A 25162-nucleotide genomic window follows, 5' to 3' on the forward strand; every position below is an offset into this window, starting at 1 on the left:
CATCCTCTCAACATGACGAGACAGCAACAGCTCTGTTTGTGCGGGCTGAGTGGGTGGTCAGCTCCAAAAATGCCTCCTCTATCTTTCCTTAGCCAAGTTGTCAGACACAAGGAAGTGTTTACCAAATATGGATCTAAAGGGGATCCTGTCTCAGCGTGTGGTGGGTAACTCTGCAGCCAGAGTCCACCAAGGAGCAAACATTAGGCATAGTAACGCCTGAGTCAGCAGAAGCTGCATGTTTGTTATGCAGTGTTTATTAACTTGACGTCATTTTATGATTTATCTCTATTTGATGTAAGCTAATTCTTTTGGGGCAAATACATTCTCATCCCATCTTAACTTTATTTGCTGCAAAAACACTTTTTTTCTAAAAACTCCAAAGACCTCCGTTCCATTGTTCAAGAAACTGAATGTTCTTTTAGTATAAGATATAAATATTCATCAGATGCAGTATGTGCGTTTATATATAAATATATGTTCTTGCCTTTTTCTTTACCATCATCCCTCAGCCACTCAGGTTTAAACTGAATTCCCTAATTTATTTATAGATTACTAAACAGGTTGATCATCTTCACCTTCCTTTTAACAAACCGAAACTTTACCCCGTATTGTTCATGCATTTCTTTATTATTATTGGATTATCTGATTGGTCAGATTTCTGCTCATTTTGCATCTTTCTTGCTGGCATTTATTTTTATTGTATTTTTCCAAATTATGTTAGCTTAGGTTTCTTTATTTTTTCATCTTTTTCATTATGTTTTTTTCATTATCGTTTAGGGTAGGTCCGTTGTTTAGGCCTGTGGCTTCTTGACCTGATACATTTGTTTTTTTTCCACTATTTAGATGTTATGCAGTGTTATGTGTGTGCAAATAAAATCAATACATACCAATAAAAGCTAAAGATGCTCACAGGAAAAGTGTATTTTGATTTTGCTTGCCATGTCATGTGGGGCTGCATATTGCCCTTAAAGCGGTTTATTAGGTAACTTACTTGCGAGTCAATAGATGTCGGACACTTTCCAGATCTCTCTCACACACACACACACACACACACACACACACACACGCACACGCACACACGCACACGCACACGCACACACGCACACGCACACGCACACACGCACACGCACACGCACACACGCACACACGCACACACGCACACACACACACACACACACACACACACACACACACGAGGATGTGGTGGCTTAGACTAACCATTAAGCCCTATTACAGGCTATATGGTAAGGGAACCAGGCGTAAGAGCCAGAGTTACTTGCTCATCAAATGCAGTTAAGATGCATGAGGGCATGGAGAGATGATATCTCCCAACTAAGAGCACCAGGTCAGGCCCTCTTCCCTGCAGTGACTCATGTTATGTGAAGTTGACAGCAAATGCATAAGTGGCAATGGTAGGGATGGGCTGAAAAAACTAATGTACTACTTTTATTTCTTCTAACAGCCATATACGGCAAATACAAATGTAATTGTTACACTAGAACTTGATTACTATACAACTTCAGTTGAATATAACCATCAAAAGCATACAATCATTCTCTCCTAACTCATGGTTCTCCTTTTAGTAGGACTGTAAAGGAGAAAGTCAAAAAGACAAGTAGGGCATTTTATTTAAAACATTATGTTCAAAGCTGGCTAATAAGTCCAAAATCTGAGCTTATTTATTTATGATTCTAAAAACGCTTGTTAAACGTAGGGTAACTGTGGCTGAGACAACTGTGAGTGTATGAATACACATGTGAATGAATATGAGTCTAAAGTGCCTAAACTAATTCTTGTCAACTGATAAGTGAGTGTAATCGCTGGCAAAACATTAACACAGTCATGCAAACACTTTGAACTACATCAGTGGCAGATTTTGTTACAGGATTCCAGTTGAAACTCCTGAAATTTCTATGTGTAAATCAAGATGTGAGCTCAAGGGAAGCTGGAGCATGGCTTGTCATTTTACAGTTAATCCCACTTTTGTCTTGTCGCATGTTTTTGTAAATCTTCTTTTGTTTTGAGAACAACAAGAGTCGACAGTTCTAGTAAAACCTGTATGTAAGAGGTAGGAAAATTACGATATTTGTCGAATGTACAATGGTTGAGACAGACAGAGCTGTGACCGTAGTTGTACAGCCAGACAACAGTACCCACTAACTGTGAACTACACCACAGGACATTTACTATCCATGTCCACATTTTGTTTAAGGTGATTGCTACGATTGGGTGATATGACTTGCCAACCAGGAGAGATTTTACTATACCATATTTAAATTGAAAATGAGCATCATTTTGGCACTTTAATGTCCAGGATTTGAGAAAAACTAACCCAATTACTTGTGGTTATTTTCTGTCGTTAGTTTACCAGTGACATTTCAATATTCATGATATTACAATACAAGCATAAAATAATACATTTTGTATTCTGTTATGCAAGATGTTATCAATATTACCCATTTCCTGTTGGAAAATGAAAAAAAGACAGAAACAGTGACATCGCTGGATATCTTCTAAAGTGGCTGGTAGGGTAGATAACGCAACCAGCGGGAGCCAAAATTTGCCAACAATGGCAGGTGGGTACATGCTTACTTCCACTTTGTTGTCCCCCTCCTCCTGTTGAGCTGGCGGAGGCTGGTCGGTTACTCGGCTGCGGCTCCGACTGAGAATACTGGGGTGCCAAAGCTGGGACTCTTGGCCGATGAGCACTGGTGTCCTGGCTAACTGTTGTATCGGGTGTACGGGGAATCTTGGGATGGCTTGTAAATGCAGGGACATAACCACCACTGATGACATGGAAAAAAAATATTAAACAAAAATAAGTCCCACTAAATCACAAATCAGCACAAACACCATTACACAAAAATTGTGCTGCAAAAGTAGATAATCGAACAACCTTGGCTATAAAATAAGACAAGTTAACAGCTAAACTGGGTACAGAACAGAACACAATTTGTGATTAATATTAATTAAGGCTACATTGACCAAGCCAGCCTTAAAATGGATCTTTTTTAAACTTTTTACAGTTACTCTTATTTCTTACTTGCTTACGGTTAGAGGTCATTCAGAGAGGTCATCCTTTTATCTGATGAGCTGCTCAGAAGTTATGAAACTACAGCCACAAACACACCTTATTTCACAGAGGGCTTCATAGCACAGATATCATGATTTTCCAGGGTACAGCATCAACCGTGCACAAGCCTCTTGCCCCTCGACACGTGATAGCATCCATTTCCCTTGTTTCAGTCGATAGCCTCCACTTCTGGTAATGGCTCACCAGACTTCATTGATACTTCCGACATACCCAATGGGGACAGCTATCAGTAGGGTCTTCCATACCATGCAGACTGTTGAGGTGCTGAGTTTATTTATATATATGTAACTCTAAATAATAGTTTTTTTGTGATTTCTAGTTGCAAGTTTTTGTACTATAAAACACATTTCAAATCATAAGTTGTTAAAAATGCGATTCTCCATTAATGACATACAAAACAAAACATGCATTCTCCCTGCATATTTTTACTTTCTTACTTTCTTTCAATAAATGCTCTAATGCAGGAATCTTCAACAGTGGGTCCAGGGCCCCTAGGGGTCCTCAGAGTCAGAGCAGGGGGGCCTCCAAATTATTGTGACTTTTTGAAAGTTTTGTCAAAAATGAAACACACAAATCCAACATATTATTAGCAAACATAAATACCCACTGCTAACAGGCCCATAGGTAAGGTAGTAACTTAGGCCATCCACAGTTAATCTTAAGGATACACTGCACCACATGTATGTTTAACATTAAAACTTGATTTATAAAACAATTCCAACAATTATTAATAATAATTAATATTAATATTAATTAATATTTTAATAGCTTAGTATTCTATGCAAAAAAAGGTATGTGTAAAGGCTTTAGGCCACCCTATACCTGATTGTAGGTCTAGTTTAACATATGTAGTTGTTGTGATCTGCTGTTTTCCCCAACCTTTGTCATGTTTCCCTTTTCTCTGTGTTTGTCTTGTCTGTTTTGTCTGTCTGGTCGGCGGGAGGGTGCCTTTCACCCTCCCGCCGCCTTTTTTGGGATTACCTCTGCATCATTAAACTACCTTTACGTTATCCCGTCTACCGCGTGTTTTGTATCTCTGTGGTTCTGGGTCTCACTAACATTAACAGTAGTAGGGGGTGTCCCTACACTTTATACACAGACATGACAACATGTGTTGTCATGTCTGTGCGAGTCTGAGAAACAGGATCACAATGCATATATTACTCTTCTGCCTACAGTAACACAGTGAAGGCCTACAGCATGTGGAGCAATCCCATACCATAATAGATGGTTCGATTTCAGTCAGCTGATTCTTGTTTCAGCTCACAGTAGTCTAATTGGCTCCAACATGCCTGATGTCATCTGGTATAAAAGGTACTATAAACTTGACTGCTCAGCCCTGTGGAGCAGGGAACTGAAATCTGCATAAACATGTCATAAATAGTCACAAAGTCAGCAACTGGAGGAGAATCAAGGTGTCGAGACTTCAGTCTTTAACTTTGATGTCTGAATGGAGAAAACCTGGCTGGCCCCCCAGGTGTTACCATGAATAAGCTGAAGTAGAGCTTTGCTTGAATAAAAACAAAGGGGGGAATTCATTAACCTCAAAGCAAAAAGCATAATATACATCTTCTCTTTTGGTATTTGCCAAATTGCTGTGTTGCTAAGTTTCTATTCACCTAAGTATCAATGACTGTGTCCTGAAATCACTTTTACTATAAATGTCTTGTTCCCAAACTGGGGTGAAATAAGGCTACTGAACTTCGTATTGTAGAGGTGTTTTACGTTTTGGGGGGATGGGGGGAGGGATAACCGGAGCGGTTTCCTGGGACTCATTACTCTTGGCGGGACTCAGGAGTCAAGTTCCTCTGGGATTTGAAGGAGAGGAGAAGCAGGGGAGGTTTGATTGAATGGGTCTCTTTGTGGGAACTGCTCGTTTAAACGCATGTCACAGTCTCCCAGACCGGCTTGGCGTTGCTGAGTCACCAATCGGTGTGGAGCTACAATTGCCAACTCTCTCCACAGACACAAATGCACTGACACGCATTTCATTAACAGAAAGATCAGCTGACTTGCACTATTTATTTTAAATTGCATAATTCCTCAACAACCTCAGTCTGGCTCTCTTCCTTGCTAGTTGCTACCAAACAATGGACTAAATGCATCTACAAGCTGGTCATTGACATACTACAGTATTTGTTATTGTTCTTTCTATTCTTGTGCTTCTTTTGAAGTCAGACACATATATTTTAGTTTTTCTTAAAAGATAGACTTTCATATACAGTTGTGCTAATAGGTTTACACACCCATGTTAAAGTTTACTAAAAAGAGGAAAAAAAAAAAACTTTGGAAATTGATCGTATTGCCTTAATTAAAGAATTTGGGAAAATCAAACCTTTAAGGACAACAATTTTCCTTGTGAATGAATAATTTATGGCAAATAAATAAATTTTCTACTTTAAAATAAAGCGGGCACTAATAAACATACCCCTATGTTAAGTTCCTATAGAGGCAGGCAGATATTTATATTGAAAGGACAGTTATTTCATGGATCCTGGATACTATGCATCATAATAAAATTACATTTCAACTAAATACAATTAATTAATTTCGTAATTTAATAACATAATTTCAACACACTTAACAAGTCACTCCTCAATCCTGCATATTTTTGTCCAAAATATAGATAATGATAAGCATTCTGTAAAATGGAGTCATATTCCCTCATGTTCCACAAAATTACAATTACAATAAATCAAACTTAGTTATTTGATCTGTGACTAGAGCTTTTAACATTCATTGCTGGGCAAAACATTTACTGTTGATGTAATCTGTACGTGAAGTAGTTCACACTTACATAATTTATTGAATATCTAATGCAATCATATCTGACATATATTGTAAAGCTTTATTTTTAAACACTTCACTTAATTGAACTCAATTCTGAATTATGCACAAGCCTGCCTCACATACCATACCTAGACATTTGGCATGGGTTACTTTCCATGAGATTATTTCTCACTGCAAATCAAACCAGCTATTAAGCTGAAATAAAACCATGCCAATCTCCATGTATGGTGAAGAGTATGTGATGATATCAGGCTATTTAAATTTCAAAGACCAACGGAACTTGATCAGGATGCATAGTATCCTTTATCCATGAAATAACTGTCCTGCTGCCTGCCTCGATGGGAATTTAACATGGGGGTATGTACAGGTATACCTATTCCCCTTTGTATTTTAAGGAAGAACATTTATTTATTTACAATACATTATTTTAGTCAACTTTAGCATGGGTATGTAAACTTATGAGCACAACTGTACATTATTCATACATCCTCCGCTTTCTTGTGTTGTACTCTTTATCTTTTAGCCATCTCTTCTGTTATTTTCATAACCCACTACTTACCCTGACTGAATTCAGAGGTTCTGAGAAAAAGAGAGAGTTGTGGCTCAGATGGATTTCACACAGGCCTCACCCTCTAACCAGCTATAGGCTTGCCCTCTCACTTCTGTTGAGCACTGAACTGAACATTTGCAATTACAACAGGCCCCTTTCAGGAGGGGCGGTATATGTGGCCACTGTGCCGTAACCTGTCATCCACCATCTTTCAGCAACTTAACCAGCCTGCGGTCAAGATAGACTTTCTCTCCTCCTCAGAAGTGACATTGCCCCTCTTGCCACAGAAGTACTGTGGCACTAGATTATCATTGCATTTGCAATGCCCTTTAAAGCATGCTGCAGCAAGAGCAGCTTCCATAAATGTATTTTATATCTTGTGTTGTGTGCCATCGGGAGGTAGCCAGAGCACATGTTGATTGAAGTGAAATGCACGACTTCTAATGTATGCGATAATAAATTTGATTTTCAAGTTGAAGATCTCTCAATGTTTCAGACATTTAATACAGCAACATACATGAAAACATCAGTGGTCAAAGAAGTATTCAGATCATTAACTTAAGTAGTAAAAGTCCTGCATTGGAAATGTTACTTAAGTAAAAGTGTCGTCAGTTCTGTGTGTAATAGTCTAATACTTGTAACTTGTAGTTGTAAGCCTGACAACACACCCAGAGCCATTTGCTCAGCATCACTTAACAATATTACTCTGCCATTTCTATGGCAACATTACTAAGTTGAATTAAAAAAACATTGACACAGTTGTATTCATGTAAATCAGAAACCACAGTGAAACACACAATAGATCTCCAACTAATGTATATAAGGTGATTCATCGGATTAAACTACTTTTTTTTTTCAAACGCTTCAAAGTTAACTTCCACTGGAAATGTTCGGATCTGCAGCTGTGCCTGTGACTCTGCGCTATGTTAATAGTAGCTGCTACATTTCTTGGATGTACAGGAGCTTAATCTGTTGGTGGAAAAACTATTTTTTAGCAGCTATCATAGTCGCAACAAGATTGAGCTAGAAAAGTAGTTTTGTGTTTATACAGTATGTTTGGTAGTTATTCAGTTTCACGAGGTTTCCAGAAAGCTATCGTTAGCTTCAGTTGACTGGCTGACTAAAAAGGGAGGGACTAGAATTTTTTTTTATTTTGAGAGCGAATTGCTTCACAATATACCATGGTTGTTTAATCGCAATATTACACTCAAAGGTTTGATTTAGAGAATATACAGTGATGATACACTGTTGTGGCAATAAGGATATTAAATCAAACCCTTAGTGTAATATTGCTTACATAGTGTATTTTCCTCTGAAATGTACCTCAAATTTGAATGTATGTGTGTGTGTATTTAGAAATGATGTTTAGGTTCGGGTTGGGCTCGGTCACATCAGCGCATTAAGGCATTGAACATTTTAAATTTAAAAGAGCTTATTATGGAGACATTATGGGCCTGCTTCACTTGACACAAAGGTTCGTCTTTGTGATTAAAATAAATTTTAAATATTACCCTAACATCAATTCTTCCTGTGTGCAGAAATTTGTTTATGTAGCTGTGACAACAAAACAGGTGCACATTAGGCTACATGCGGCAGCGCAACAATAGAAGACTTCAAAAAGAAGTTGGCCTGCGCTGACCTTTCCAAATAACTTCATACAGTTGCTTAATAGAAGTGGGCTTTTCCACACAGACAAACATACATCATTTTAACTGTGCCTGGCTGGGGTTGGGCTCGGATATAAATACCTTAACGCCTGTCGGGCTTGGTTACTGCTTTGTCGGACGTGGGCCGGGCTCGGACATAAAAATGCGTCCCGGTCCGAGCTCTGGTGTGTGTGTGTGTGTGCACACACGTATGTGCAGTTTACCTGGCAGAATGTCCATTGTGCTCTTCCTGGAAACGTCCTTTTCTGGTTTGCCCTTCATATGGACCGTCCAACTCGGACTCCTGGAACAACCGGCCACACTCTGAGTCTGAATGTTTGTGACAGAGAGGAAGGACATATTAGACCTTCATCCCACTACTTTTTAAATTATACCGACCTATCTGCCTTTTAAATATAAACTGAAAACGTATATAAAACAATGCAACAGTACTGTTACACATTATGGTCACTGTGGAGCACGTGAGCACAACCTGATGTCACGCTGATGTTTTGTGGAAAGTCAAAATAGGTCATTTAGTTTAGCCATTTGGTGGCCTCTTTGCTGAGTCATTATCCCTTGTGCTTTCTGAGGAAGTCACAGGAGCTTGTTTGCCTAGTAGACACCAGGCATCACATCCAATAACTCCACATTAACCAAATAAAAAGCATTTTTTTAATTCCACTGCTATGTGCTATGGAATTATTTTTATTTTTTATTGGTAAATGTCATCCACCCACCGATACTGTGACGTAGGGAGTCAGCAGTGCTGGGGCGACTTCCAGAGCGTGTTGGAGGTCGGGAGTTGTAACGAGAAGGAGGCAGGCTTCCTTCGTCGCTCTTCTGTCTGCTTAGAGGGTATTCCCTATCCCGGCTACGTCCATCCCCCTGACTGCCGGATCAGTGATCCCGAGACATGACACAAACAATACAGCTCAGGTTTTCTAAGAACTTGCATAAAGATTTTCATAAAACCTTTATCTTAATGTTTTTTTGTGACCTTCATCAGGGGTACTTCTTTAAGCTTGTACAACTTAACTTTATATTCAAACGTGCTTCATGAATAAAGATTAGCACTACCATTGGTTCTGTTAGTAAGTTATGAATCCTTCCTGTGTATCAATAACTTGCTGTGAGTTAGTGCTCCCTTATCACTGGAGCCAGGTCATGTGTAGTACACCGCTCCCTCATAGTTATCATATCCATTACTTTAAAATAACTCTTCAATCCCTGCCTTCTGTTTTATAGTTTTTATTGACAATAATCTGCCTTTCAGCACACACATAATCGTCTCTAGGTCCACTCTCATCCTGCTGACTCATCCCCTTAAAGTCTTTGCAATGATTATTGGTAAAATGTATTAAACCCTTTCTGCTTTGACCTACTGCACTAGTTTTTTTGTCAAAATGACCAACAGACTAGACTACGAGCTTTGTAAAATGATCCACTTTAGTACTTTCCACCAACCTACAGTTAGTACTATATTTAGAACATTGAAGAACTAAAGTACCCTTGAGCCTCAAGTACCCTAAACCTTACATTATCATACACATTTCCACCATGCACTAGAATTTTCCTTAAGAGTGAACTGCAATTTAAAATCTGACATGATCTGTGTGTGCATTTAACTTACACTGCGTTACGATGAGAACTTGGGGTGACTGGCCGTTGTAGGGGTTCATCAACACTTGGTTGTGGCAGAGTGGTCAACTTCCTTTTAACTTTTGCCATGTTGGTCATAATCTACACAACACAACACACACACACCACACAGCACACCACACCCATCCACACACCCACACACACACTTCAATAAATGTTGTGTTAAATTGGGAAGAGATGGATTGAAGCGATGATGTTAAGCAACAAATAAAGCCCGGTCTCTTTCACCTGTTGTGTGGGCTTAAGTTAAAATTAAAGTCAATAACAAGTTCTATGAGGTGTCAGAGGGTCAGTTACTAATTCAGTGTAGCATTATGATGTCAACACTTATAAACCAGATTAGGGGAGTTGCCATCTGTGCTTGAATTACATTTTTAGACAATAATTATTAGAACAGCTTCCTTCAATGTGAAGACCTGCTTGTGTCCTTCCTCTAGCCATCTAGCATTATGTAGCACAATGATGTAAAATCTTAATCATAAGGGATTCTTGGCTCTGTGGCGTGACAAATGGCCACGCACATTAACGGTTCCTCATTTTGCAAGGATCATTTCCATTAGCTGCTGCATTCTGAACTAGCTGGAACTGTGAAGTACACACATGCAACAACACCCAACAATTGCTAAGCGCAGCCTTCTTGTGAGCTTTGTGTCTGCTAAGCAAACAACGTGTTCATTTAACTTGTGCATAGCGAGGTGTGTAGTGAGTGTATGTGTCTTGCTCTTACCCCCAGGTACTCAGTGGTAAGCAGACTCTCTCCAGACAGTTCCCTGGGCTGTGGTTGGAGAACGTCCTCTATATCTAGGTCTGTTTCCATTAAATCTTCCTGACACAAGGCAATGAGAGTAGTCAGATTTTTCTCAACAGTCAGTAAGTAATGAAAACACAGCTGACATCACAATCTCAGCATTGTTTCTTCAATGTTTAACCAAACAACTAACCATTGATGTGAGTCTACAAACTAGGACAAACACTACTACAATGTTTGTCACCGAGTCAAACGGTGCCAATAAGAGACCAGTGTAGTCTACAAATGTTCGACTCCCTTACACAAGTGGGGAACATGTATCAGTTCACCCTTATAGCAATGGTAAATGGATAGCAGCTAAAAACAACACCACATATAAGATCAGAGGCAATGGAAAAAAGGCCCTCACACTTAGGAAATTTGCATGCAACCACTAAGGGAAAAGGGACACAAACAATGTACACATAGACATACATTACACACCTAGGAGACTGCAGCCATTCTTTCTCACAGAATCCAATCTGCCAGACCCCCCCCCACACACACACACACACGGATATGGACAAACAGAGGTGGAGACACCCAATATCTGTGTTATGCTGACATTGCCATTTACAGGTTTTGGAAATGTGTTTAATATGATCTGGTATGTAATTTGTTGATAATATATCCTTATAGTTGTGACTACATGGTGTAAAGCACTAACGTATCAATGCCTAATGGGTTGAGGGGTGGACTTACATCATTGTCGTCCTCTTCTTCTTCATCGTCTGACTCTGGCCCCTCCTCATCAGCTGGGTGAAACACAGCCAGATCATGAGGATTAAATAAATTAGATGATTTAAAAAAAAAATATAAACACTTCAAAAACACACCATTCTTTACATTTACATTAAACTGTAAAATGTTCTGCCATGTCTCACTAGTACAGGACTCCTGTCACCTAACACCACTAACACCAGATGCCCAAAACCCTACATTAGCACAATGCTACTTTTCATCTGGTACAGTATTTCATCTTTAAATGTACATATATACAGTACACTGCATAGAGTGGAATACATCCAGTGTAACAGTAAATTTAACTTTACTAACCTGAGTTCAGCTGTTTTATGATGAACTGAATCTGTCTGTTGAGGTCTGGGTTGTCCTCTTTGCTGTAGCAATGGAGAATCTCCTCTACACTCTGCACAGATGTAACGTAAACACAAGTCACACCGGTGTATGCACACAAACGTTATAGCTTATAGACAAATGCAAGGGCTATTTTTCTAGTGAACTTCAGAATAAAAATCAGTGACTGAGTATTCAAGGGAAGTCTACCCTGTAACAAAAACTGACTGTCAAAAACACTTACTTTAAAATGATAACATATTTTATTTGTGCAAATAATAATGATTATTGATGTGTGAGAGATTGGCTTGAACATGATCTTTGTTAGACAGGATGGACACAGCCACATCCATTTACTCTTCTGCACAGATACAACCCAACAGTTCACCAGTATCTGGGTAAAGTGACATATGACTGTGAAAACCTGTTGTTTTCCAAACACTGGCTGCGTGGTGACATAAAGAGACAAATGCAGGGCCAAAACACAAACTGGGTCTGTTTCCTCCAAGCAGGTGAAGACATTTCTGCTATCTCACCATCTCTTTGGCTTCCTGTCTCACAGAGGGAATACACAGGATACTGTACAGGGCTCCATTTACATATGGTCGAATCTGAGAGAACAAACAGACACACGCACGCACACACGCACAGACACACTCTATCTTTATGATCTCACCCCAAATGATAAAAGTTTGTGCAGCAGCAAGGAAACATTCATACAAACAGGAATTAATGCTTATGCAGTGGAGTGAAATATAAGTATTTTTTTATAGGCATACAGTATGTCATAAACACAAATTAGATACAACTCCTTGCAGTGGGGGAGACAACAGCTTCAGTTAATGGGCCTCCAAAGTTGCTGACATCCTTTCATAAAGAAAACTAGTGTCAGTGTTACTGTTGTATAAGTTTTTATAGACTAACCTAAAGCCAGAGTATATCTCTATTAAGACAGCTGCAAGCTCTGGAAGGCATCATAATCTTAGTTTTATAGCAAGCCTAGGTGTGTTTGCTTGGATTACAATGCTATTATAACAGATCGGGTGGTGTATTCATGTGAAAGCTGTAAACTAATGAAGTGCTATGGGTTGCCCACCTTGGATTACATTTTAATGCTACTCTCTTTTGCGATGTCCTTTTAAGACACTACTATGAATGCTTTTGTACTCCGTATCCTGTATTAAACTTAATTATTGTTTTCTAAATGTGTGAGCATCACCTTTTAATATTAATTATTTAGGCTGTGTCCATGTTGTTTGACCTCTGTGAATGTGTTTTCTGTGTGCATTACATACATTGTGCATTTAACATCAGTGCATGGATGTGTATGCATCACCTCATGGTTCTCATGTCCAAGCAGGTCGGTGAGAACCTTTAGCACATGCTTGGCGGTCTCTGCACACTTCCTTTTTCCTGTACAAAGTTTCAGCCAAAAAGTAATTAAATCCTACAAAGTGATAGGAAGGAAGAAACATGCACTCAGATGAATAATTGATGATTCCCTCCAACCCAATAATTCTTTGTGTGAGATAACAAAACTACTAATAAATCAAATGCAGTACAGTATTTTACTGTGCCAGTCTACAAAAAGCAGGCTCCGGGCAACTGAGAGAAAAATAAACAAATTACTGATACAAATGATCTTTGATGGTGTATGTGCTGTAAATGGGAGTGACATGAACAAAGATACATTCTAGATATGATGTAAGAAGAAATAAGAAAAAGTGAGAGTGTAACTGATAAGCAGTTTGTATAGAAGAAGCTGTAAAAACTAAAATGTTGTATTAAATACAAACCCAAAATATAATGGCCTTTAGTCTGCCCATAATAAAATCACCAAAAGAAACAATGTTAGACAGAGAATGTGTGTGGCTTTAAAAGAGATACAATTGATTGAGACTGACATGGTCGACTATTATTAAGATAAGATTTTCCTTCATATGCTTTTTTGGTTTCACTTCAAGAAGCCCTTGATATAGTATAGCAGGACCAGCTGGATATGCATATAGAGTGGTATACTGTATATGTGGAGATATCCAAATGAACTCCCCTTCAATAAACTAAGCTTTATTCACAGGTTGAAAACATATGGGGAATAAAGCATGGTATTATATAGTTATGACATGCTTTTAAATGGTTCTGTCTGACATCCTACAGTAGACAGTATTTTGATCTATTTAAATGTACAAGCAAAGTGTCCTCTGAGGAAAATATCCAGCCAAAACTCAAAATGGTTAGGTATTCTACAATTAATTCAACTGTTTCTGTATCTACCTGTGCTTCGCCTTTACCTTTTGTTCGCAGACAGAGGTTCATGAGCAGAGCAGCAGAGTATTCCAGGGTGTAGTCACTTAGGCAGTCGGAGTCCTGCAGCTCATCCACCAGCCAGCCAATCAGATTGTCTGCTATCATGGCTGTCTGCTGGCTCCTTCTACCAAGACATGATAATAAATGATAAATTACTGCTAAAAATACTTGAACAAAAGTATTTGTGTTCCTCAACAGCACAGGAATTCTGGTTGAAGTCCAAGAAAAAAAAAAATACTTTTGATAGTTAGGTGACGACTGGTTGTTCAATACACAAACTGGTATATCATCTGGTTCATTAACATGCCATTTAGTTTACAATTTAGTTTAAAAAAACAAAAACAAGGATGTGTAAAAAAAAAATTGCTTGTTTTAAAAAGTACCTAAGGCTGAGTTTCTGCAGGGCCACTAGCACATTTTTTCTAGTCAGAGAGTCTTTTTCCTCCGTCCTGAGCGCCGCTGTCAGAAGTTTCAGAAGAATTGGGATTTGGGAGAGGTAAGCCCGACCTGTAAGCATTAACACAACATGAAATTACAATCAAAAGGCACGAAATAAGTTTCTTTAAAATGCCCTAATGGCAACTTTTTATTAACTTTCAACTTTTTATGTAAATTACAAGTAGTGGCTTCAACACTGAAAAGCCATAGATTTCAATAAGTGCAACTGCAAACACTAACAACAGAATTATCACCTTAACAAAAGCAAAGCTGACCAGACTCCCCAATGATGGGTAAACCGGATGCAAAAATATGTCTATCATCTCAAGCACTACCTGTTACTGAGAATAAATTTAGTTCAAAGGAGTTAACTATTTACTGATACAGTATTCAAGTTCCTAAAAAATCCACTTTTGCTAGTTTGACAGTAAGGGTCTGTACTGTAAGGGTCTGTTCGCCAGGTGCATGGTTCAAAAGGGTTGTAATTATTGCCTTCACTAATTCATAGATGTGTTTTAGGCGTAACATGCAATAAACCAATCAGTGTGTCATCTCCCATTCCCCTTAAATGTCAGGCATGTTTGTACCATTGCTATTATGATGGCGGATTTGCACCGTCATATGCTGCTGCGCTTCCCTGTGTGTGTGTAACAACATAGTGTTTTTTGCTTTGCACGAGTCTAGGCGCATTTTACTTATGCACAAAATTACAATGAAATGCTGCGCCATTGACTTTAGACCAGGATTTGTTTGTTGATGGCGCGGTCACTTCCTGCTTACTCAAGATGGCAATATGCCAAGAATTCACCTGAACGCACCTCCCAGTAAGACCAAGTGCCGCGCCAAGTGCAAGGTAGGGCCCAAAAACTTTTCCTTGGTTATAAGAATGAATGTTATCCCAACCACTTACTACATAATAGAAAGTAATTTGTGTCAGCCTGAATTATGTGTCTTTCCAGCATTGTTTCTTTACTAAATGTCTTCCAAAGTTGCTGGCATGCTGCTGCAGAGGATCATTAGTGGTTTCAAACTTGAATGGGAAGTTATGGTAAAAGCCATTGAGGTCTCCAAATGCATCCAGTCAGACAATGATTCATGTTTCTAAGAAATAATGATGCTTGAGCACTTACCCTCTGCAAGGGAAGAGAACGCATTAATGAGACGAGCCATGTATTGGCGGGTAATTTCGTTCTTCGATCTCATTAAATGAAGCACCGTTTTCTATGAAAACACAAAAAGTAGGGTAAGTTTAGAATCATGCATTGCTTGCAGAGGTAAATGATCAAAAGTGATGCAGAGCTGGAATTATGTACGTAAAACAGGTCGGAAACCTTTATTGTAGCTGTTCAGCAAAGAATCCAATGCTTCTTGCATACAGACAATGTCTTTCTACTGCATTGCATTAGGATTTTACGAACATCCAGCATTACCTTCATTGGGCCATTGCAAGCAGTTTGTCAATTTATACAGAAATACTAATGCATCGATTAAACTTTGTAAGAAGCATGCTACATTTAAATTGTACTTCATGTAGTTCACATGCTTGGCATTACCTAACGCTGTGTGGAAACTTCCCAGTCTAATTTCAGAAAGTTTGATAGGATAGTTATACTTAACTTAGTCATGCAAAGTAGCCTACCACTGTTGACCAGAGCATTGGGAAAACTTGTGTTCCTTGTAGTAGGGTAATTACCACTTTTTGGCTATTGTCAAGAATTACAATTTGTCATATGATTACGAGAAATTGACACCCTTCTTATTGTGGCTCTTACAATAAATGACTCAAGGGGGACTTGGAGCACTGTGACAACATAAACAAAGAGCGCAGTTGTGAGGTGAGGATTACTTACTCTTCTGTAAAGGGATTGTATTTAGCATGGCACCCTATGACTAAAGACTAGGTGAAGGGAATGTGAAAAGAAAAGAACAGAAAGCATTCGGAGGGGGACATTTTGATTATAATCAGTGTTTCCTGCTCTGGCCTTTTGTTAAGTAAAAAGAGAACAATACTTATCTGCCAGTACCCAAGATAATCAAAAATGGTGGAAAACCAATGTCATTGTTTTTTGCAAATTAATTGAAAGAGCTTGTTCTTGCCATCCAAAGGGAATGCAAAAGATTAGTTTAAATATGTACTGATCCCAGAAGCATAAGTTTGACATCTGAAATGCTAAGTCCAGTTGTCTACAGTCTATACGTCTAAAGTCAATGGCACAAGCCCACAGCAAAGGTTCCAATTCACCAGCTCAGGCCTGCCTGAAATTAGAGCCTGGGGATTAATGAGGCAGTGAAACCCATAGAAAAGAAAGTATTTTATATTTTTGGCTCTGATGGTTACAGGAAATATAGTTTGGGTATAACAAATAACTGTAATTTCAGTTCAGATCACATCCACAATACAATTACATTAAAAGCTGTAGTATCCCACCTGTTTGGTGCTGGAACGCTCCAGCAGGTCGTTACTGATAAAGGCCTGAAGCACTGTGTCTCTTTGTTCACCAGGGAGTGAGCGAGTCAGTCTCTGAAAAAAAAACGTGAGGAAGACCCACCGATGTAGATTTAAAGTAGTAAAAATGTAAAAATATATATTAACGGTGCTCACAAACTGCAGCACTCATGGGCTACTTTAAAGTAAAACTTCAGTTTTTATATTCCCTCCACATTGCTCCAATGCAGTTGCTCAGTAGAACTCAATAGGTGCAGTGGGATGCTATGGCTATGGGTGGACAGCATTTACGGTTTGTTAAGAAAGCAAACTTTTGTTGGGTTAACTAAGAATGAAAAAGGTGGCAAAATATGTCAAATGTGCTTTTTATAACTTGCATCACTTTGTTAGCCCATCTTAAATACATCATCTAACAACCCTTACAGTGTGCACTGTACAGTATAGAACACTAGTCTTTTTTGTAAAAGGCTTATAAACTCTAAGGATATATATCTATAGGAATACTCACCCAGCGCAGCGCCTGAAGCAGCAGGGACCTGAGTCTGTCTGAGCCTTCAACCAGGTCTTTCTTCAGCTTCTCATAGTCCAGTGAGGGCAGCATTGGAACCTCCTTAGATCTCCTTGGAGATTAGTAAAAAGGACAAGCCAGCCATGTTTTTTTTTATCATGCCACTTATCAAACTGTACGGATTAGCGGCTTCAAAATTAAGACTTACTGAGGTGCAATGGATGCTCGTAGCATCGAGGAGGCCTAAAAAAGAGTGAGCAAAATCAGGAAAAGAAGACAAAGAGGAGCAGAGTATTTTTTAGAATTTGATTATTTCAGACTATGTGTCATTTTTTTTTTAGTGCATGGAAAACACAACCCATGCGACTGTTCATCTGCTTCATCATCTATAATATGTGGTCCCCATACTTACCCAGTATTATCCATCTAAAACAATGAACGTACTGGCAAAATAAGTCATTTTTTGGACATGCACATACATCATGCTTGTGGTACATGCTGAATCCCTGCACATACAAGTATAGTACTGTTCGGCAACATTGCCCATGCGGTCAGTGACAAGGTAATTCAGCAATTGAAAAGTACCAGAGACGGGGCGAGGTTAGTGTGAAACTCATTATTAGTGTTTTAACTGGGGAAAGGGGATTTTGAGCCCTGAAATCCAATCTGAAGCCTGGGTGGTCAGGCCTATAGCAGGAGCAGTGTAAGGTCAGGGGAGTGATCCGTGTTGTATCAGGTATCCGGTGGTCTGGCCACATTTTTACTTTGGTGTGCAACAGGTAATATGTAATTGTAAGAGAACATTGATACCTGGATTCCCTCCCAAATTCCTTTCTCTGTAAACATTTCATTTGACTTGAAGAATGCTGAAGGGCAAGGGGGACATGTTTCCCTGAGACATTTGACACTGAAGGGTCTGTACCCTAGGGGTCCTAATCAAAACATGTACTGTATATATATTACAGATAACAAATATTCTCCACACACCTATGCTGAATGTACAAATAGTGGGGTCAAACAAGATGCTAACAGGAAAGAGGAAAAACTACAACTTGGATTTTAAGGCCATTTGTACTCTCAGATTTCAGCTAATCGTAAAAACAAAAGCAAAGGCTTGACGCAAATAATCTGCCAATGCGCAGTTTATATAAGAGATGCTTTTACTTTCTTCTCCTCTTCGGCGGAACTTAACACTAAGCACCCTTCGAATGCTGCTAGATTTAGGCTGTTCTCATGTTCGATTCCATTCCTTACTCATACAACAGCTAAAGGCTTGTCCTGACAATCCACAAACCTCAACTACAGTAAATGTGTATTACTATTCAATGTTTTATCATATGTTTGAGTGATTGCTATTGACGTGTTGAGGACAATTATATGCTGTATATTATATACTGCATATAAAGCATTCTAGTTGCCTCTTTATAAACAGCTGTGATTTAATCTACCATGCTTGAAAACCTGAGTGCTTTTACATCAAAGTGCCTTGTGTTGGCCATTGTTGTCCTTTCATTTGTTTAGGGGAGAAAACTGAAAACTGCAACTGACAGTGTTTACCTTAAAAAAAAGACAGACAACCAATAAGGTGAGTTGACAGGAGGAACAATGACCACGGTCTTTGAGAGCAATTACATTTAATGATGAGGTACAGCCTCAGAGAGACGCTCGATGGCCAGACCAAACAAGGCCAAAGATTCTTTTAAACTAGGACAGTTTGGTAGGAAAATGACAGGGAACATAGACTGAGTACAAGGCAGGCCAAGATCTATAGTAAAGGAAGGGGAGGCAGACACATGTAGAAGGAGAAGAGGAGGAGGAGGAGGAGGATAAATAGACATGGCGAGGCATAAGCAAGATGAGAACGGGGGACCTGAGCAATGACAGGAAGTAAAGACAAAACCATATGAAACTTACATATCCATCATCATAGGGACTCATAGAGCAATATCCCTTTGTGAAAAAAAGCATCACACACGCAAAAACACAAACACACAGAAAGAAGTTGATCAGTTCAAAAGAGATAGAAACAAGATTTCACAAACTAAAGTTCAACACTACAATGAAGGCCAATGACACTAAGCGTGATTGTCGAGCTTTCAGTGTGGACAGTTTTTTTTTCTTCAGATTATCAGTGTCATAGAGTCACACTTCGACAGCTATCAAACAACGTTAACAATGGTAACAATGCTATGAAAGGTTTGGCCAGCCACTGTATATGCAATTTATTTGAATAGTTCTACTCCACCATCTCCTTTGTTGTGCCATGCATAATCAACTTTCCAACAAGCCTTTTGTGTGTGTGTGTGTGTGTGTGTGTGTGTGTGTGTGTGTGTGTGTGTGTGTGTGTGTGTGTGTGTGTGTGTGTGTGTGTGTGTGTGTGTGTGTGTGTGTGTGTGTGTGTGTGTATCTTGAGTCACCAACAGGATCCAGTTACCTATTTCCAGGGTTCAAACTACAGGATTATTACATGGCTAAATGTTGGCTGCACGATGTACAGGATACAGAGGACATGGGGACACTTCACAGCAATATAACCTCCTTTTTAAAACACCCTTATTCTTTTCCAACGCAATGTCTTGACCATACTCAGTGTGGTAAAGTCCTAAGAGTACTTTCTTTTGCTAGTATTTAGGTGGAAGACCGTGTTGCCTATCAGCAGTCCCCTGTGTGACATTTTCCATCTTGCCTTGAGGCCTTGTGTTTTGTTATGCTTCTACCAGTGAGGCGTGAAGGAGGAGAAAAAAGGGAGAAGAGAGATGCTCTCACTCACAGTGCCAGGTCTGGTGAAGTCAGTACTCTGCACCACGCTCTGCCTCATCTGGCTGCTGAACAGGCGGACACACACACTCTGCACGTACTCAGGGGAGATCTGCAAAACACAGCAGGCCCCTTGAGCTTTGAGATACTGTGCATGGGTAGAGGGAGGGCAGGTTGTCATGTGTCCCTGTTTAACAGCTGTCTCGTCTGACAGTTATGTGCATATGTTTACATAATTATAATAATAATAATACAAACTTTGCTTTGTGTATAACAGGCCTTTTGTCATTTGAAGTGTTTGTATATACAAATGTGAATGGCTTAATTAAACCCTTTTTGTGTCGGTCCAGTTTTTGTGTGTGCACCACTCATAAGGTCAAATGTGTCTGTGTGTGTCTATCTTGTGCCAGCCTATGTGGATTTTGCCTGTAAGAATGTGTGTGTCAGTTTTCCACACAGTCGAGCTGACCTACCATTTTTCCACTGACGGTGGCCTCCAATGTGTCGACCAGCTCAGCAGTGATTCCAATCAGGTTGTGGTAGTCGGCCTGCATCTTGTTGAATTTCCGTACGTGGCTAGTGATCCGCCGCTCCGATTCAACCAGTTGGAGCTGCAACTGCTGCATGGCCTCTGTGCAGTCACAGAAACACACAAAGGCAAAGGTTGCTGAATGGAAACACACTAATGAAAAGCATCCATATCATGAGTGACATTCTCTGTGTAAATCATAACCTTAGCACATGTTCTCAATTATATATTAAGTGGTGTGGTGAGGTTGGCTCAGTGGTAGAGCTTATGACTCAAGGCACCTGTGACAATATCCTGCGTGTCTTCCTCCTTTCTTACCTAAATGTTCTGTCAAAAATTAAATGCAGAAAAGTCCACAAAATATTCTTTAAAAACATTAAATATTAAATGTTTCATTTGAAAAATGTATGTACCAGTACAAAAAGAATGACTATATGTGTACAATGTTTTCAGAATAAGTCTGCCAGTCAATCTTTCAAACGTTGGTTCCATTTGTAAGAGAGCATTGAGTCATAGTAGAAAACTAAGAGTAGATTATGTGAGAGGGATATTCACCTTTAGAACTCCTTCCTCCATCCTTCTGCATAATACCTGTTAAAGAATACGTACTAGCACTCAATTGAACACAAGTCAAACAGTTCTACTGTATTTGTCCCCTTATCCAGAGATATAGTCATACAAAAAAGTATGTAATAATGCAATGTATTGCTTATGTTGGCTTGGAAATAAGACAAACCCACAGTATGTTACATCCTGGAAAACTGTGTCATAAAAAAAGGATCTATCTAATCCGTTGAATTGGACAAAGAGATATAATTGTCATTATAGAACGGCTAGTTTGTTTTAAAGGGAGGGATAGAACAACTCCCTTGCATGGGCCAACACAGCTCTCAGCCAGTGCGTCTAGATGTACGTAAGCACATTTACGTGTGGGCACTCAACCAACAGGACATTTTCATGTGTGCGTATGCTGTGTCAGCTGCTAAAAATGCTGCCTGCTGAAGTGTTTGCATATTGAAAGATTATACATGTTGGATCACCTTTTATGTTCTCTGGAAGTACAAACAAAACCAATTTTCTTTGGTCAGCCCTTGAGATGATAGTTGCTATGTTAATCTGTATGCCTTGATCGTTGGCCGATAAGGATAGGGTTTAGTTTTTACGCGGAAGGAGGAAAGTCGAGCCACTGGATTTCCAGTAAAAGAAAAACAATTGTTGTTATCCTTCACTTGCCCTTCCACTCTGAAGGAGTGTGGGTGAGTTAGAGTCAGGTTAAGTTCTGCCACATTCAAAACACCACCTGTCATTTACAGTCATTTATGAATGCAAAACAGATTTGTTTGCAGGATATGAAACAAACAGGTCTGGACAACAGTCTAACGGTTTATGATTCCATTAAAACAATGTACTTGGCCTGTTTTAAACCTCTAAGTTGTTCTCCCAGGGTTTAAAGGAAGGAACCATTTGTGAGCCTGAAATGCTGCACTGGAGGAAATATGTAAAATGTTTTATAAATTAAAAAAAAAAATACTGTAGTGTTTTTCTCCTTTTTACTTAATGTTATCAGGTTTTGACACTGTCACATTTGCTACTCATATCACATCACTGACAACAGCACAGAAATTGTCAGCCATCTGTACTCTGATAATTTCCTTAGCAATGACATGCAAGTGAGGCACAATGACATTAGTTATACTTACAGGTCAACCTTCAATTCTGCCTCTTTTATTTAAGGATACATATAAATTCAGCAGCCTTGGGGTGTTTGACGGCTTCAACGTCACGGACATAAACTGCTCCAGCTTATACTTCAACTGTGGAATCCAGGAGTCCTAAATATACAGAACGTAGAATGGGAGAAGTATGGTCATAGTCATTTTAAAGGAGGAACTGGGCAATATTGTTGCATATGCAATACATAGTTAACAATAGCCAATTAGGTATTGTTCTATAATTAGCTAAGCACCCGAAAAAGATCTTTGAAGGAGGGGTGGACAGTAGGGTTGGGAACGAAAGGCAATGCATAGTAAGGCAGAAACTCTGTGGTCTGGCTCAGTGCTGCTCCCCGAGTCTCCAGGTATTGCTTGAAGTGGGAAATCCTCTCCTCGAACTCAGCTCGGTCCTAGGGAAACATTCAAATTAAAAGATTTATTACAAGTCAATGACAGTGTCAGTTAAGCCTAATACATCATTTAAAACATGTTAAACACACAGACACACGCACGAACGCGAACACACACACACACACACACACACACACACACACACCTCAATTAGATGCTGTCACTTGGCCTGAAAACTAAAAAAAGCTGCTGCTTTTTAGAAATTACATCACATGCATATAAGTAAATAAATAAACTCAAACTGCAAAGACCAACACAACGACACATATTATAGGGGTTAGAAACATCATTGATAGCCAACTGAGAACAAGCCTCTAGCACAGCTTAGTGGACATTTTGAAAAATAGCACATAATGATACAAAAGTTGAGTTCTGTTGTGAATATAGTCTTAACAAAGTAATGTTCTTGTTAAAAGAACATTTAATTAAACAAAATAGTTGGAAAAATTGTAATCTACATACATGTCTACCAGGGTGCCTCCTCAGTGGGTAGATGGTGAAGTGGATGTGAAGGTAAAACTCCAGGCTCTGAGCCTCAGAGTCTGCGTCTTTTATCTCAAAGGGAATATTCTCTGTCCACAGTTCAAAGAACACTTTTTGGTCTCCATCATCAAAAGAGCTAAGAAGGTCTTTCTAGAAAAGTCAGAGTTAAAGAAGAGTGTGGTGGGAGAAAATTCATCAACATTAACTGTAGGCGGCAATCTGAGACTCAAACTTTGGCTGCAGAGAGGCTGAGTAAGGAAATAACTTGCCATACGTGCTAAATGATCACAGATTCCACATTTATTTACACTAACACAAACAGGGTTCTGCTTGGAATACATCCCATAATTGTGTTGCTAGCATTCGAGGCTGTGTCCAAAAGCTATAAACAGTATTTAGACAAGCGTAAAATAAGCATGAAAACAGTGGATAATGTCACTTAGCTTCCTCTCTCTCAACCAGGTGCCTTGCTTACTGTAAATATCATTTCAAAATAATAGAACTACACTTGGCTCTTACAACAACAATTTGCTACAAGTTTCCCAATGATCATTTTATGTACATTTCACACAATGATAAGTGACACACGATAAGACCACTTTGTAAAAGGCATGGCTGACACTGTTTAAAAATAGAAAGTTGTTGGTTCAAAACACTGGAGCCAGTCTTGACTCAGGAACATCTTGCCCATCCATAAGAGCCAGCTCCACCAATAATTGACATACATGTAGAAACAACAGGTTATATTAAGAACTTACCTGAATGCCACGAGTCTTAGCGTCCCTGAGAGTACTTCCATTATGGTTTGAGACAACCTGTCCTTTACTTTTGCATTCCTTGTCAAAACTGTGGACAGTCTCTTCAAATACCTCAAACTTAAGGTACTACAAAGACACAGAACAAGCAAGTACCATTAACTCCACCTTAAGCAGTGCAGAATGAAGTTGTGCTTTAAAGCCATCCTAATTGCACAACCCTTGACACAACTGATAAACTAAGGCTGCATCAAGCAAGGTTTATTAAAAGATGTGCAATTTTGAATCACTTATATTGCTGCTCATTCTGTTTTACATATTGCTCTGAGTGCATTCATATTTTTTAGTATTTGTTACCTCCTTGATCATCCCAAGAAGATCGGCTTTAGTTGCCAAGATGTCCTCCATCTTGGCTGCCTCCCTGGAACTCATGCGAGTGACCAAAACCTTTAAAACACCTACTTCTGACTTCTGCTCTCATTAAACAACGCTGGTACTTCGATCAAGCATTCTGTTGAGCCTGTAACAATAGGACGGTACATTGCAGTATTACTACTTATATGGGAGTACGTTGGCACCTCTAGAACTCCATCACAACGCACTTTCGCTATGATGCAATTGTTGTTTTAGGGTTGCCAGGTAAAGCTATAACATTGTAAACCTAATAACACAGACGTTAACGTTTACTGGCATTTTACAGATGTGAAAACCACACCGTGAACAAAGAAATCAGACTGTTCCCGCTGTTAAATTTTAACAATATCTGCAACAGTAGAATTCAGCGACAACATCGTTTGCAAAAATGTTGCAAGCTAGCATGCTAGCTGACAAGCTGATCAGTTAACGTTATCTGACGTTAAGGAAGCACATTCTCACCTTATTCGCACATCATTGAATTGGTAAATATAGGATATTGTCGCTTTTAACGTATCCATCCACAATTGCTTATTTAGTCCATTGTCGACAAGGCTTATCGGCTTCACTTACACTGACATAGTCAAGTAGCCATTAGCTAGCTAGCAACCGTACACAGATAGGACGCTAGGACACCTAGCAACCATGCAGTTGGGCTTGGGGCTGTAAAGTAGAGGAAAACGCCGTAAATAGCTGTTTATTTTACACGTTTTGTGAAAGCATATATAACTGATATGAAAGCATCCCGTTTGGTTCTAAAAGTATTTATTGATTATTATTAGCAACCAATTAGTGTGAT

General features: G+C 39.2%; 1 protein-coding gene and 1 long non-coding RNA gene across 6 annotated transcripts in view; both read right to left on the minus strand.

Annotated features, from left to right (window-relative positions):
• The window catches only part of LOC117950486 (lisH domain-containing protein ARMC9), a 26243-nt gene extending 1165 nt beyond the window's left edge, over positions 1-25078 (minus strand). The window contains exons 1-25 of one of the 5 annotated variants that reach the window (XM_034881591.1): positions 24826-25078; positions 24307-24469; positions 23953-24078; positions 23174-23344; positions 22555-22710; positions 22328-22420; positions 21144-21165; positions 20533-20690; positions 20073-20171; positions 19217-19252; positions 17511-17545; positions 17303-17414; positions 16777-16869; positions 15479-15569; positions 14294-14417; positions 13895-14034; positions 12940-13016; positions 12140-12214; positions 11586-11676; positions 11232-11284; positions 10470-10568; positions 9714-9823; positions 8821-8972; positions 8305-8410; positions 2593-2786 (exon numbers count right to left, since the gene is read on the minus strand). In XM_034881591.1, coding sequence (XP_034737482.1) covers positions 2593-2786; positions 8305-8410; positions 8821-8972; positions 9714-9823; positions 10470-10568; positions 11232-11284; positions 11586-11676; positions 12140-12214; positions 12940-13016; positions 13895-14034; positions 14294-14417; positions 15479-15569; positions 16777-16869; positions 17303-17414; positions 17511-17545; positions 19217-19252; positions 20073-20171; positions 20533-20690; positions 21144-21165; positions 22328-22420; positions 22555-22710; positions 23174-23344; positions 23953-24078; positions 24307-24381 — 2488 coding nt within the window. In that variant the 5' untranslated portion in view covers positions 24382-24469; positions 24826-25078. Of the gene's footprint in view, positions 1-2592; positions 2787-7111; positions 7404-8304; positions 8411-8820; positions 8991-9713; positions 9824-10469; positions 10569-11231; positions 11285-11585; positions 11677-12139; positions 12215-12939; positions 13017-13894; positions 14035-14293; positions 14418-15478; positions 15570-16776; positions 16870-17302; positions 17415-17510; positions 17546-19216; positions 19253-20072; positions 20172-20532; positions 20691-21143; positions 21169-22327; positions 22421-22554; positions 22711-23173; positions 23345-23952; positions 24079-24306; positions 24470-24825 lie in introns of those variants that run through there. The other 4 variants (XM_034881590.1, XM_034881593.1, XM_034881592.1 and 1 more) reach the window with 4 other exon arrangements.
• Positions 1-25162, minus strand: part of LOC117950501 — a 786205-nt gene that overhangs the window by 147889 nt on the left and 613154 nt on the right. The window lies entirely within an intron of this gene.

The sequence above is a fragment of the Etheostoma cragini genome, chromosome 9 (genome assembly GCF_013103735.1).
Source record: "Etheostoma cragini isolate CJK2018 chromosome 9, CSU_Ecrag_1.0, whole genome shotgun sequence".
NCBI lineage: Eukaryota > Metazoa > Chordata > Actinopteri > Perciformes > Percidae > Etheostoma > Etheostoma cragini.